Raw genomic sequence first — 14,744 nt, forward strand, 5'->3', positions numbered from 1 at the left:
GAAAAGAAAAGGAACTTTTTTTGTGTTTGAATTTCTAATATCTCTGTCAGTGCGAACAAAAGAAGATTTGTAGTTTAGTTCTAGAGATTTTGGTAGATGATAGTAAAAACGCGAATTAGCGAAGGCTTATTACCGGTGGCCTTCAGACCTTCGGTAATCTATTGGTGAAATTAAATATTGAGGGTTTTGCCCTTCGGTAACAGCCTGCGATGCTTTTAAGTTCAAATGAGTACTTGTTCATCAAATGAACCCAAATTTCCCAAAATGTAGAAGTGTCTCCCCTTGTCGAACTCACTCCTTCACTTAGGGTTGCAACTTTGGTGGTGGTCGGCTGATTCATTTAGGCTTTGTTTAGATCGGTGAAATCGACACACATTCGCCACTGACTGTTCGCTTTCTTCACCATTACAACCTTCGCCAACCAGGTGGTGTACGTTATTTCCCGAATGAATCTGGCCTTGACGAGCTTGTCAACTTCGTTCCGTACGGCTTCCCTCTTCTCAGTGCCGAATCTTCGTTTTTTTCTGAGCAACCGGTCGGGTTTCTCGAAATATTGATAGCTTGTAAGTGATAACACTGGGATGAATCCCTGGCATATCCGAAGCGCTCCACGCAAATAGCTCGTCGTTGGCCTTCAATAGCGTAGTTAGGTCGTTCTCCTCTTCTGGAGTCAGCTCGGCCCTGATGGTAGTGGTTTGTTCAGCATTTTTGCCCAGGACGAACGACTTAATCTCCCCCTGGGGTTGGATTCGATCGTCCGTGTTGGTCTTGGGGTCTAAGTCGACTAGTATGGCTTCAGATTGTTTCTTTCCTTTATAAGGTGTGGCTTTCAAAGTGACGACGTAACACTGTCGGGCTGTCTTTTGGTCTGCACGAACGGTGCATATAGCTCCGCTCTCCGATGGGAATTTCATCGCCAAGTGGGGAGTCGATACAATCGCTCCGAAGGCGTTCAGGCACGGACGCCCCAGAAGGCGTTATATGAGGTGTTTGCTTCCACCAATAGGAAGCGTACGCGAAGCTCTTTGGCCTCGTTGCTTGTGCCCAGTCGAGTCCTCAAGTCGAGGTATCCCCGGGTGTCTACTCGTTCTCCTACAAATTCGACGATTTGCTCGTTAAACAGCGTTATCGCGTCTTTCGCCAACTCCATCTTCTGGAAAGTTGTCCAGTACAAAATGTTGACCGAACTCCCTTGGTCCACTAAAACTTTGCTCACGTCGTATTGTGCTATACGAGCAGTGATGACCATAGGGTCATCCTGTTCAGGGTCTGGGGCGTGGAAATCCTTATCGGTAAAGGTGATGTCTGGCATCGATAGAGGATTGCAGGTCACTGAATGGACGCTTCGTAAGTTTTGCAAGTGCCTCTTGCGGGCCGAGGATGAGGCTCCCCCTCCGGCAAAACCGCCTGAGATTGTATCAATTTGGCCCCTTTCGGCCGTATCTCGCTCTCGAGGTCGGCTTCGGGAGCGTTCGCGAGAACGTTCAGTCTTTCGACGTGAGCGTTCTGGACTTCCTCGCGTCTTTTTGGGGAACACTCTCGCTGACTCATTTCCCCTTTTACAAACTCTTGCAGGTGTCCGACACGGATTAATTGCTCAATCTCGTCTTTGAGGACCTGACAGCTCTTTGTGGTGTGCCCTCGGTTGTCATGAAACCGACAAGTCTTAGTTTCATCCGCACCCCTGGGTGTGTATCGTTTGCGGATAAAGATCATATTAGTTTGCAGGGCTTTCTCGAATACCCTCTCCCTTGGGACTATGAGGTTCGTGTAACGATCGTATCGGGGACCGAGAGGTGCTGGGAGGTCCCTACGTGGGGGTCTTCGATTACGACCCCCTTCTCGTGATCGTTTGTCTTCTCGTTTGGACTCAATTGTCGGGACGTCCGTCTTTTTGCGGAAATGTCTTTGATCCTCCAGTTTGATGAACTTGGTCATCTTTTCTTGCAATTTTTCCATCGTGTTGGGTAACTTGGCGAATAAGCTTTCCGAGACGTATCCCGGTTTTAGGTAGTTGGGCAGGTTGCTGATAATGAACTCGTGGTTGACGCCTTTCACCTTCCTTGCTGCTTCAGTATATCAGTTCATGAATGCTCTCAAGGGTTCGTCTCTCCCCTGTCTGAGATTAACGAGTTCAGCATCAGTTATCATCTCCTTTCGGTTGGCTGCGTATTGCTTCTTAAATAGAGTGGTGACAGTGCGGAAACTGTCAACAGAGTTGGGAGGAAGAGTGTAATACCATTCCAGAGCCTCGCCCTTCAGGGATAGGGAGAATGCTCTACACTTGACCAGATCGCTCTTGGAGTAAAAGGCCATAGAATCGATGAAATTCCGGAGATGGTGTTCCGGGTCAGTTGTTCCGTCGAATCTTTCTATCTGCGGGGGAGGTCGATCGGGCATCGGAGCCTGCATAACGGCCTCTGTGAAAGGTAACAACTCAGGTGAGCAAGCAGGGGGAGGACGACAGTTGTGGTCGTCGTTGTGACTGTTGTCTTCTGACATCTCCGGGCGTTTTTCTTTGAGTTGAGCAATCTCCTCAGCTAGCTTCTGGTGTGCTTCTTGTTGTTGGCGAATAATCTGGGTCTGCTCCTCCAGTTCAGCCTAGAGTTCCCTTATCACTTCTCTAGGGTCGATATCGTCCATGCTTCTGGTGGTCACCATAGGGAGTCTTCACTTTCGGCCCTACAGTGGGCACCAAAATGTTTCGGTGATAATTTTGGGACCGAAAGAACTAACCTAATGATGCAGCTCTGCTTCTTTCTGACGCTGGATCTCGAGTTCTCTCAATGCTTCAGCCGTACTTCCTCTAATCCGTCCGTCACGTTCCAACTTCAGCCCGAGAGGGGGGGTACTTGTAAAGGCACTCCGACGCTCAAGTTAGGCGCCGGTGATAACGTGTTCTCAATTCTCAGCAAAGTAATGCTTAGAATGAGTAAAGTGGTACTGTAATGCAATTGTGTTGGAAGTGGAGAATGTGTAGAATGTCAGCGTACCTTGTTTGGAGTCCTTGACTCTTTATTTATAGGCTTTGGATTGATATGAGATCAATAGAATATAAACAGAACAAAATATAAACAAACTTACTTGATATATCTCTGTTTGGATATTATTTGATTCGTGATATATAATATTATTTAGTTCTTCACGTCTGTGACATGATGGGCCTTGAGCCCAATAAGATTTGACCCAGTTCAATAATCCGGTCCAATTATTTGATAAGTACGGCCATTCGGTGTAACCGGCCGTTAGAGATATACTCCCATGCAATTTCTAATTTCTGGAAACATTTATAACTGCGACAAGTACATATTATTCACACATCAATTAGGCTATATTTTATTTTATATATATATATATATATATATATATATATATATATATATATATATAATTAAAATAAATATAAGCAAAAATCAATATTAGTAATCATAGATAACAATAATAATAAAAACTATTTCTCTTTGAAAAAAAAACACTCTTTTTCCGTCCCTTTTCTATGTCTCTCATCTCTATAAAACATAGAATTAATCCTAGTAAAGTTAATTCATATAGATGTCTCATTCCACCATGATGGTTTTTGAAGTCAACTTATCAGGCATTCAACTAATTTCTCCTTAAATGATTTTTTAGGGAAAAAAAGTAAAATAAAAAATTGAAATAAAGTTCGGAGTTTTTGTAAAATATATGTTTATATATTTTTTCTAAATTAGATTATTATAAAAGATGTTATATGATTTGTGAAGATGTTACGTATTTATGTTTGAAACAACTAATTTGCATGCAAACATAACGAATAGGAAAAACGGTTGATTCATGAAATAAGTTATAATCATACGTTGTATCAAACTTATAATCCAAATTAATTATAAAAATGATGAGAACTGACTACAGTAAATAAGTTACGAAAATTCTGTTATAAATACAGTGTTCCAAACCATTTCAAAAACATCATCAAATTTTCCAATTCATGGTGAAAAGCTTCGCCTGTGAAACAATGACTACATTCCACAACTTTTGTGTGATAATGGTAGTTACAGTTAGCCTGGGTTTAATGGTGAAAACAGGAGTTTCAAGGGAGATTCAGGAAGCATCAGGTAGAATTTCTGATGAAAAAAATGATGCAGAAAGGCCATTGTCATCATACGAACAATATTTAGAACATTGTGCTGCTAAGTTATACCCAAATTGTGGTTCGAATATTTTCTCAGCTATATTTTTTGGCAATGAAACCGTTACTTGTGATTGCTGTGAGAAGCTTGTGAATGATGTAGGAAAACGCTGCCACGATGATATGACAAAATTCATTTTGCAAAGGCCAGATTATAAGACAAAGAAGAATCAGATCCTTTGTAGAAGTGACAGTGTTTGGAATGATTGTCTTTCTCTTGAAAACCCTCCGCTTCAACCCATTGCTGCACCCTTTTCTGATAACGTTAGTCTTGAATCAGAGTTATTTATGTAAAAAATTTTAATATGTTCCATCATATATAATATTATTAATTTATAATTCATTTCGTCTTCTTAATTAAGAAAATACATGTCTCCTCTTAGAAGTTAACTTTATAAATTGAAGATCTCTGAAAGAGAAAAGTAAGAAAATAAATATACAAACACAAAAGAAAATAAATATACAAACACAAAAGAAAATATCATAAATATTATTTAGGTAAAGATTAATTTACCTAAAGTAATTTCATAAATAATGCTGGGTTTATGTTTTTAGTGTTTCATTTTACATAAGAAATAGTTTTTAGTCCCTTTATTAATCTGTCAGACCTTATTTTTTTCATTAAATTAACTTTTTCTCAATGAGTTTTTAATCAGTCTTAGTTTTTCAGTTTGTCGTTAATGTTAGTCTCCCGTTAATCATCAGTTCTATAAATTTTTTTGCTACAATACTTTCGTCAGAACTTTTAAGTAGGTTATTAATTTATGTTTGTGGATTTTTTTTATTTTTTTTCTATTCTAGGACTTTTTCAAAATTTCAGTGTCTTGTTTTACAATTTCACACTGTCAAGAAAAAAAGTTAATATCTTAAGAAGGCCAGAAAATATGCAAACTAACAATATTTTATCACATGACTCAATTTCGTTCACTAAATAAAAAGTGAATAATGAAGAGATTGTGCCACATCATTAATCAATGTTGATATTAAATAACAAAACGAAAAATAATGATGTAAAAATTGAGACTGAACAAAAAAATTATTAATCAATCAATTTGATAAGAAAATGTGTAAAACGTAAAAGAGATTAAGAATAAATAATTGGTTTATTAAAGAAAGTATTGAAATATTTCATTCACATATTTTCATTTTTAGTATAATAAGAAAAAATATAATTTTAACATAGACAATTTTTATTTTATTAATTTTGTTTCAATATTTTTATTCCATTATTTTTTGTTTGAATTATATTAATAATTCATGTAATTAAACATATGTATAGTCATTATTCAATATTACATATTTTATTAGAGAAAAATTAGTATTAATATTCAATTAATCTTAAAAAAATAGATAAGAGATTTTAAATTTGCAAAACGAAATAAATAAATAAATAAAAAGTTATCTTTTAACTTGTATTAATATTAACTATTTTTGTTTGATAAACAGAAGAGGCATATATTACAAATTACTCATATATTTAATTACATTCATTATTATAAAATTTAAATAAAATTAAAAGATTTGATACAAGATTGTATTTTTTTTATACTAAAATCGAAACAAACAAATACTTAATATTTACCAAAAAACTATTAACGCATTTAAATAATTTCTTTAAAAAATAATGTACTAAAAACAAAAATTCATCCAAAAAAATTTAATATGAATACCTCACCATACAAGATTAAGTTGTAAAACAAATTGATAATTTATTTAACAGTAAAAAAGTATATATGTAAACTATTTTTTTAGAAAATAAAATTGCTAAATTTTCATTAGGAAATTAAAAGTAAAATTTGAAAAAATTGCAAGTAAAGACATACTTTTTTACAATGGCTGGAAGAACATAAATTTATAATAGATAAATTAAACCCAAAATGAATTTTTTATTTAAAAAATGATCTTGCATTAAAAATGGAGAAAACTAGATTAAACTGAGTCTAAAATGTATATCTATATATGTTCTCATGAAACTAAAAAAAAATTGAATACATAAAGAAATATTTTATGTGAGGAATTTGCAATTTGAAAAGGTTTGCCACATGCGATAACGAAATTTGAAATCTTTGAAACCCGTGGGACCGAACCCGCTCCCAACGAATACTTAGCCAAATAAACGGTTCAGATTTGTTCTGATTTTGAACCAATCTATTTACCCTCTCACAATTACAACAATAAAGCAAATAATCCGTTTTCCAACTTTCACTGTTTCCCTACTCTGCATTCTGCGCCAACAACAACAGAAAGAAGATCCGTTTTGCTCATTATAAATGAAAAATCGGTTTTCTCCTAATATTTGCGCACACGAAATGTCCACGAAAAATCGTCGCTCGTCGTTTTCCTCCTCAACGGCGTCGTCTCTGGCCAAACGACATTCATCCGTCGTGTCTTCCGTGAAAGCTGCGAAGAGAGCGCCGCTCGCCAACATCACAAACGAGAGGAATGCGCCTTCCTCATCTTCGGTAATGATCTTTTCGCTGTTTAATGTTTTGATTTATCTGCGAAAAGGAACATTATTAGGATTTGTTCAAACATTTTCGTTTTATTTTGAGTAATTTGATTCTGGAATCAGAGTACTTTGTGTCATGCATTGTAAATTGGATGATTGAAAGAGAATGTCATTATTGTGGAAATGTTTCATGAATGTGAAGTTGCGCGGTGGTACACGAGGTTTTTAAATTCTTTTTGTGTTTGAATTTCTATTGTCTCTGTCAGTGTGATCAAAAGAAGATTTGTAATTTAGTTCTAGAGATATTGGTGGATGATAATTCTATGATGGGTGTGATTTTTCAGCTGAATTTTGTTATTTGTGGCCAGGGCGGCCTTTTCTGAAAAATTTAAAATTGTTTTTTATTGTGGAAAGGACATAAAGAGGTGATAACCACCGATAATAATGTATTATTTTATCTGAGGTGTATATGAAAAGTAAAGAGACTGAAAAGTTCATTTTTATGAGAAAAATTTAATGAAAAACAATTAATTTTTCTTAAATTTGAAATTTGCTATGTCAATCAGGTGAGAGGTTTTGATATAGTCGGTCGGAGGTTCTGGAATTTGGATTCTGACCTCAATATCTATCTTCTTCATAGTAAAAAGAAGAAAACAGTTTAAAATTTTCTGTCGTTTTTTTCTTTCCTCAAAAAGCTCCTTGTTTAAGTAGTTAATAATTCAAAAAGCTCCTTGTTTTTTAATTGAATACCGTTCAATTGATATCAAAAAAACCTTCCTAACTTTGGTGCTTGGGTACCTTAGTTGGTTACTAAGGTTTTGTTTTATCCATTACTTAGCTTGATTTCTAATGCAAGGTGTCAAGTTCAATTAAAACTGCCAAGACCAAGAAAGAGGATCCCGCAAGAAGAAGTAGCATCACAAGATCAACAACTTGTGCAAACAAATTACGTGAGTTAAAGACTATTAACTCAGGCACAACTATCATTCCAAAGGCTAATTCCTTACCACAAACGAAGGATGCTGTTGCTGCAGTTGCCAGAGTCTCTGTGTCGGTTCAGAGCAGCATTGATGTTTCTCCTAGTAAATCAGATGCAAGGTCTGTTTCTATGGATGAAACGTTATCTTCTTCTTATTCAATGAAGAGTCCTGATGAAGTTGAATATCTGGACAACAGGGATGTCTCAGCGGTTGGTTCAATTCAGAGAAAGACAAACAATTTAAGCATTTGTGATACCACCAAGCCAGAAGGTTGTGCACTACTGCAATTTTGCTTTGGTTTAAGTCACATTCATGTTTAATTGCATGGTCAAGCATTTGTTTTGCATGGTCTTTTGGATTTAGATCGTTTTGTTTTTTTTTTTTGCTTATTTGAAGTGAAGTATAGTATTTCATTTTTTTCAGTCTAAGGTATGTTCATTTGTTTGCAGGTAACATATATAGTGGGGAAATAGTTGGTAATTTGAAAAGAGAGGGCAAGGTTGTCAATATTGATAACATTTGCTCGGATCCGCAGCTTTGTGCAACCTATGCTTGTGATATCTACAAGCACCTACGTGAATCTGAGGTAACAACACTTCGTTTTTTCACTGTTAAAATAATGATTTGTGTTTCTTATTTGCTACATGGAATTAATGACTTATTGCTTTCATCTCTACTAGCTGGCCAAATGTTTGCTATCAATTCATAATGATAATTTATATAGTATTCTGATCTCAAATGATTTCCAATTTCTGGAAACATAGGAAAAGAAAAGGCCTTCCACAGACTTCATGGAGAGAATTCAGAATGACATAAATGTTAGCATGCGTGCCATATTGATTGACTGGCTTGTTGAGGTATTATTTTGTTCTAAACGTCTTGGGTCTTGAAATCTGTGATTTGTAGAGGGAGAAAAAATATCGATGTGGTTATGGTGCAAACAAAAGGAGCTTGGACTAATTTATTGTTTGAGAAGTCTTTGCTCAAGTTAGATCTCGTTTTGAAACCCCTTTTACAATGCTAAACTTCAACTTTTCAACTGCAGGTGGCTGAGGAGTATCGCCTTGTACCTGATACATTGTATTTGACAGTGAACTACATTGATCGGTATCTTTCAGGGAATGCCATGAATAGGAAAAGATTACAATTACTTGGTGTTTCCTGCATGATGATTGCCTCGTAAGGGAGCATAATATATCCTTTTCATGTTTTCTAAATAGAAGCATTTTATCCTTTTTGTTGGCCCTCAAGGCTAGCATTAACGTATAGAACAATAATTTGAATTTTGGTTCTGGTTGACAGTAAATATGAGGAGATTTGTGCACCAGAGGTGCAGGACTTTTGTTATATAACTGATAATACGTACTTAAAAGAAGAGGTATGCATTGAATTTGTTGGTTAAATGTTACTGTTTTAAGTTCCTTTCTCCTATGACTTGAAGTGAGAAGATCTCTGCGAAAATCATTTAAATGCAGCTTTTACGAATGGAATCTGCTGTTTTGAATTATCTTAAGTTCGAAATGACAGCCCCAACAGTTAAATGTTTCTTAAGGTAATAGGTACTTACCAACGACTGTAATTGATGAATAAGATTAGGAAAACTTTTTAAGTTGCTCTGTTCTGACATTCACTCTTTCTTTTATGTGAAATAATTTCAGACGATTTGTTCGTGCAGCTGCTCATGATGTCCAAGAGGTATCTTTCGCGCTTTAAATACGCATTAAAGAATGCTATTGTTCAATATTGTCGTAGATTCCGTTTCTAAAATATTGGCATTTTGGTGATTTTTTACCTGTCCACTTTCTCAGCTACCTTCACTTCAACTGGAGTGCCTAACCAACTTTATTGCCGAATTGTCTCTCTTGGAGTACAATATGCTGCGTTATCCTCCATCACTGATAGCTGCTTCGGCAACTTTCCTTGGCAGATTTATACTTTTCCCTTCAAAGAAACCATGGGTATGATTCTCGTCAAACTAACCAGCATTGAGGGAAAGTTTTGTATGATTTGATGGCTTACTATTTCTGTATTTTGCAACAGAATTCCATATTGCACCATTACACACAATACTGGCCTTCTGATTTGTGTGCTTGTGTGAAAGATCTCCATCGCCTTTGTTGCAGTAGCGATACTTCTAATTTACCTGCCATCCGAGAGAAATACAGTCAGCACAAGGTAATTTGCCAAAACACAAACACTTGTTATGCCATGTTTTCCCTTTTAGTTAGGTTGCTTACTTTATTTATGTGTCAGTACAAATATGTGGCCAAGAAATGCATCCCTGTTTCAATACCGCAAGAAGTTTTCCAGAATTGAGCAAAGGAATTTATGTGGGCAATCCAATTATGACACAGGCCAAGTTTTGACCAAGATTCAGTCTAAAACGATTAAAGGACCATTTCCTGTTAAATTTGGAAGACATATCTCGTCATATGGGAGTAAACATATTGGAGATGTGCTGGTGAAGGTAGTGACATATACATGACATTAGAAATTTCGTATGCCAACTTCCCTCCTCGTCGTAGTACACACAAAGCACATAAGTGGTACTCATACGAATTCCCTCGACTATTCATTCTAGAATCTCGTGAGACAAATTCCCTCTATTCTTAGTGTGTACATTTCAGGTATTTTTTTATTCTATTTTGAAAATATGATTAGCAGCAAATTATAAAGCTTTCTAATCAGTACCCTTTCTTAGCTACTGTACGTTTTAGTATAATTTAGTAAAAGGAATAGAGAAAAAATTTTAGTTTCTCGTGATTGTAAATTTTAGTTTTAATTCGAAGTTAGTTCAAGACGGCCATAAATTTGAAATATGATATTCACTTGCAAAAAATCACAAATACATTCACTCTAGAGGTAGTTAGTTGTAGATTGTCTATAAATACCAGGTGTAGCATATAAAAAGGAGGAAGGATTGAAAATTATTTTTGATAGAAAACATTATCTATTACACTTTTTATCAATTAAATTTTATTAAATATAACAATTTTACTGTCAACCAATAACTTCTTTAGAAGTTATATATTTTGTTCCTTCACTTGTTGTGAATGTTAATGGGCCTACGATTCTGATCTCAAATGAGGAATTCGCTAACGTATCTAATCTATATAAGAATAATTTGGTTGAGGTGTCCGTGAAAAAAAAAAATTCAATTTCCTTTTATTGGAGGTAAAACACAAGAAGTTAGACAAAAAAAATAATAATCAGAAGGATTCATATAATTGATTTGCATGTTGACTATTAGCGATGGTTTTTTTTTTTAATGAAGATGATTATGTCTAGAATTTTAGTCCAATTGATCCGTTTCGATCTTGACATGTCTTGACTTTTAAGTGAGAGGATTTATTATTTAGATAAAATTGTCTACATGTAAACATTTTCGTATTTTGAAGTTTAATCAAATAACATTAAACGAAATAATAATTTATAAATAATATAAGAAGAAAACATAAGACTTAGAATCAAAAGCGTATCGGCTTAACTTTAACCAATTACAGTTGAACACGAAAAAAAAGAAAACACAAGAATTGAGGTCAAGAGCTTAATTTAATAAACACTTATCTAAAATGTCTTTAAATAGAAAGATCTTTCAAATGAAGAAAAAAGAGGATAGCATATAATGAAATATTCATCCTTTAAGAAACGTTCAAAAGAAAAACACAGAAAGAGCTCAAGAAAAAAAAAATATCTTAAGAGAAGAAGAGAAAAGAAGAAAGGCAATACTCTCGATCTTCATTGTAAAATTGCTTACTAACTGTTAAAAAGAGAGAAAGAGAAAAGACAAAAACATTTGCTAGTGTTTAGACTGCATTGTATTGTAATCACATCCTTTCTGCGAGAGTAATATTCTGAACGACTTGTAAGCAATCTTTGATTGCAAGTTTGAAGAGAATTAAAACACTTGTTGAACTCAGTTGAGTTAAGGAAATCTAAACAAAGTTGCTTAGTACCAAGAGTGGTGTGAATACTCATCCAGTCTACAGTAACAGGAGACTAGGAGTGGTGAGAATACTCATCTAGTCTAGGGTAACATAAGGTTATTCGCTGACTAAGGAGACCAAGAATGGTGAAAATACTGAATTGTAATCTTGTTGAAGATTATAAATGCGGAGGAGACTAGATGTAGCTCAGTTGGATGAACCAGTATAAAAATATCTGTATAATTATCTCTTCTCTTGCCTAAATGTTTCTCTTATAAAACTTGTAGTTGTGTTTTTATTTCTAAATACAAGAACCTTCCAAGCTATACGATTATTCTTCAACCAAGGAAGTTCTTATAAACTCTACAATGTACATTCTGAATAGCACAACAAAAGAAACTATCCTTTATAATCATTTATTAGGTCGAGCATCTAAGCATTTATAAGAAAAACTCAAAACTCGACAACATGCTATATTAGAAGGGTTGGGAAAATAATTTTTCCATTAACATTATTCAACACCCCCCCCCCCTTCACTTCTAGTGTTTTTGAGGTACTTCACTTATCTTGACCATCGGTCCAAGTTGACTTGTCTCGAACTTCAATCAAAATGATTCGACTTAATTGTTGACCCAAAAGTTAACTTGTCTTGACTTTTAGCTGGGTTGATTTAATTTGGCCACTAATCCGGACTTGCCTCGATCTATAGGCTAACTCAACTCGACCTTCAATTAGTATGATTCAGCTCAATCGTTGACCTAAGTTGACTCGTCTCAACCATCAACCTACGGTAACTTATCTTGAACTTCAGGTAGGGTCAACTTGGCTCAACCTCTGACATGGATTGGCTCTGCTCAACTTTCAACTAATTCGATTGGACATTAGGTCCGAGTAAACTCAACTCAATCTTCAACACAAACTAAGTCATCTCAATTCTTCAACTCGGGTCGACTCAATTTGATTTTGACATGAGCTAACTCGATTTCATTCTTCGGCCTAGGCTAATTCGTTTCGATTCTTCAAAACCAAGTGATGTCAACCTTCATATCATGCTAACTCCATTGGATTTTCTGAGTTAGGCCAACTTGACTCAATCTTCAGTTGAGTCTTGACTCTTGACCTTAGGTCTAGGTTAACTCATCTCAATATCTGTTCGGGGTGAGTTAACTCAATTTTTTAGTCCAAATTGACTTGACTCGATTCTTCGACCTAAGTCGACTTGTCTATATTCTTTATTTAGGTCAACTTATCTTGTTATATGTACCGAACTAACTTATCTTGACCTTTCAATTTAGACCGATTCGATCCGATGGGTAAACTTAGTTGAATCTTTATCCTTGACAAACTCTGCTTTACTTTGAATTTAGGCCATATTGACTTTATCTAAATGTGTGATTTTGGATTTTCAAAATAAAATAAAAAATCTAATTTAAATTCAATCAAATCAAATTAAGAGGTGCAAATTTAAATTTGAGATAAATTCATAAACTTAAAGCAATATAGATTTAAATTATTATAAATTAAATTTTAAATTTATACCACCAAGCCATTACATTAATGCATGCTTAAGAATGTTTAAGAATCTTATTAAGTTGCATTTTGGCTTTGTATTTAGGCTATAATGATGCTTAACATCTACACATTCTCAATTGCATGTACTTTTATTAAGTTAGATATTGGATCAAACTCATACTGTTGTTTGGGACGATATGCAGTGTTCACGTTATTTCTTTTAGCGTGGGGTTTCCTTAAGTGGCGTACGGAAGGTGATAGAAGGGAAGCAAGCATAGGATTGTGAGAGGTGGTATTCATTCATTTAAAAACTACTTTCCATGATATTAAGATTGAGATAAGCCTAAATAAGTTAAAAGAGACTTTATTTCATGAATATTATTAACACGTGAAAATGATTATAGTAATTATGGTTTATGTGCTAGCTCATCAAAATATGTAGAGGAAGATGTAAGACAAGATCATTGTTTTAAAGATGAATAAATATTTTTCAAAAATACTTTAGAGATTAATCTGTTCGAAAAACATCTACATCCATTCCATAGTGTTTTAAATGAAAATCCATTAGAAAACCTTTTTTGCATTAAAATAATGAAAACCAATTTCAATAATTATTGACATTCCTGAATATAATTTACCCATCACAAAAGTAAAGAGTTAAGTGTAATGCCTTTATTGAAGTCATACATTAAAATTATTAGATATGGGAAATGAAATTTAAATGAAGGACAATATTTACTTCACAATTAATATTAAATATTATAAATAACTTGTTAAATTATTATTATTAAGACAAGATCGTCTAAGAATATTTTATTTTAAAGTTTAATAAAATTGTCTATCAAAATAGTATTGATAGAAATGACTGTCTAGGATAACTCATTAAAGGTTATATGATTAAACACTATAGTAAACAATCTACTGTTTAGATTTGATGTACAAATAGTTCTTTTATATGTAACATCTGGTAGTGTACAAAAAGCTACATCAATTTTATAAAAAGCCAATACTCTAAGTTTAACAAATCTTTCTTGAAGTTCTCTATAAATTGAAGATTGTATGAAGAGGAGAAGTAGAACGAATTTATTGCACATACTCTTCCGCTACTAAAATGCTCTCTTTGGTTGTGCACATATGTTTTGTCGTCTATCGTTGTTAGTACATCTTTGTAACAAATTTCTTATATCTATATTATTTTGATCATGTATTCTTTAGTAAAGTTTTTCATCTGTACTTGTTTTAAACATAAATTTGTGTTTAGATAATCAGGTGTGATTCAAAACACTCAGTTTGTTTAGCTTAGGGGGAGTTAAACAAATTTTTTAGCCAATTAGGCTATTTTTGAACTAGGAGTGGTGAAACTCGTTTATAATTTGTTGAAATTAATGGAACCCTTTAAGAATGTTTAAAGGAGAACAAGACGTAACTCAAGTTGAGTGAGCCAATGTAAAATGAACTTTTATCGTTGGCATCTTTTTATTGTGTTTCCAAATGCTTTTAAAAATACTCAAGTGTCAAACATTTTCTGCAAACTGTTTAACCTTTGTAAATAGCATCTAACACTCTTTACGAAAAGTTTCTAAACTCTATTAAACCCCCCCTTCCTTTCTAGAGTTTGCTTGTTATTTCAATTGGTATCAGAGCTAACCTCTTGGGGTTAGTTCTTTGTCAAACTAAAAGGAAAGATCCTACTCGTAAATGGAAACTAA

At 34.3% G+C, this 14,744-nt stretch overlaps 3 protein-coding genes across 5 annotated transcripts; 2 read left to right on the top strand and 1 right to left on the bottom strand.

Moving 5' to 3' along the window:
- Positions 1–1,329: 1,329 nt before the first annotated feature.
- Positions 1,330–1,959, bottom strand: LOC106763643. Its single transcript, XM_014647809.1, has one exon. It carries the CDS (start codon positions 1,957–1,959, stop codon positions 1,330–1,332), a length of 630 nt encoding a protein of 209 aa, XP_014503295.1.
- Positions 1,960–4,024: 2,065 nt separating this feature from the next.
- LOC106763644 (protein DOWN-REGULATED IN DIF1 11-like) lies at positions 4,025–4,462 on the top strand. Its single transcript, XM_014647810.1, has one exon. It carries the CDS (start codon positions 4,025–4,027, stop codon positions 4,460–4,462), a length of 438 nt encoding a protein of 145 aa, XP_014503296.1.
- A 1,876-nt stretch (positions 4,463–6,338) lies between these two features.
- Positions 6,339–10,506, top strand: LOC106764116 (cyclin-A1-1). 3 transcript variants are annotated; one of them, XM_014648344.2, is made up of 12 exons: positions 6,339–6,630; positions 7,474–7,715; positions 7,794–7,867; positions 8,047–8,183; positions 8,362–8,454; positions 8,643–8,776; positions 8,900–8,975; positions 9,073–9,149; positions 9,256–9,292; positions 9,406–9,555; positions 9,638–9,772; positions 9,851–10,506. In XM_014648344.2, the coding sequence occupies exons 1-12, from the start codon at positions 6,439–6,441 to the stop codon at positions 9,911–9,913; spliced, it is 1,410 nt and encodes a 469-aa protein (XP_014503830.1). In that variant the 5' UTR covers positions 6,339–6,438; the 3' UTR covers positions 9,914–10,506. The 3 variants fall into 3 exon arrangements, with proteins under 3 accessions (XP_014503830.1, XP_014503829.1, XP_014503828.1); XM_014648343.2 differs by having other exon boundaries at positions 7,474–7,867; positions 9,952–10,506; XM_014648342.2 differs by having other exon boundaries at positions 6,340–6,630; positions 7,474–7,867.
- The last annotated feature ends 4,238 nt before the right edge of the window (positions 10,507–14,744 follow it).

The sequence above is a fragment of the Vigna radiata genome, chromosome 6, assembly GCF_000741045.1.
Source record: "Vigna radiata var. radiata cultivar VC1973A chromosome 6, Vradiata_ver6, whole genome shotgun sequence".
NCBI lineage: Eukaryota > Viridiplantae > Streptophyta > Magnoliopsida > Fabales > Fabaceae > Vigna > Vigna radiata.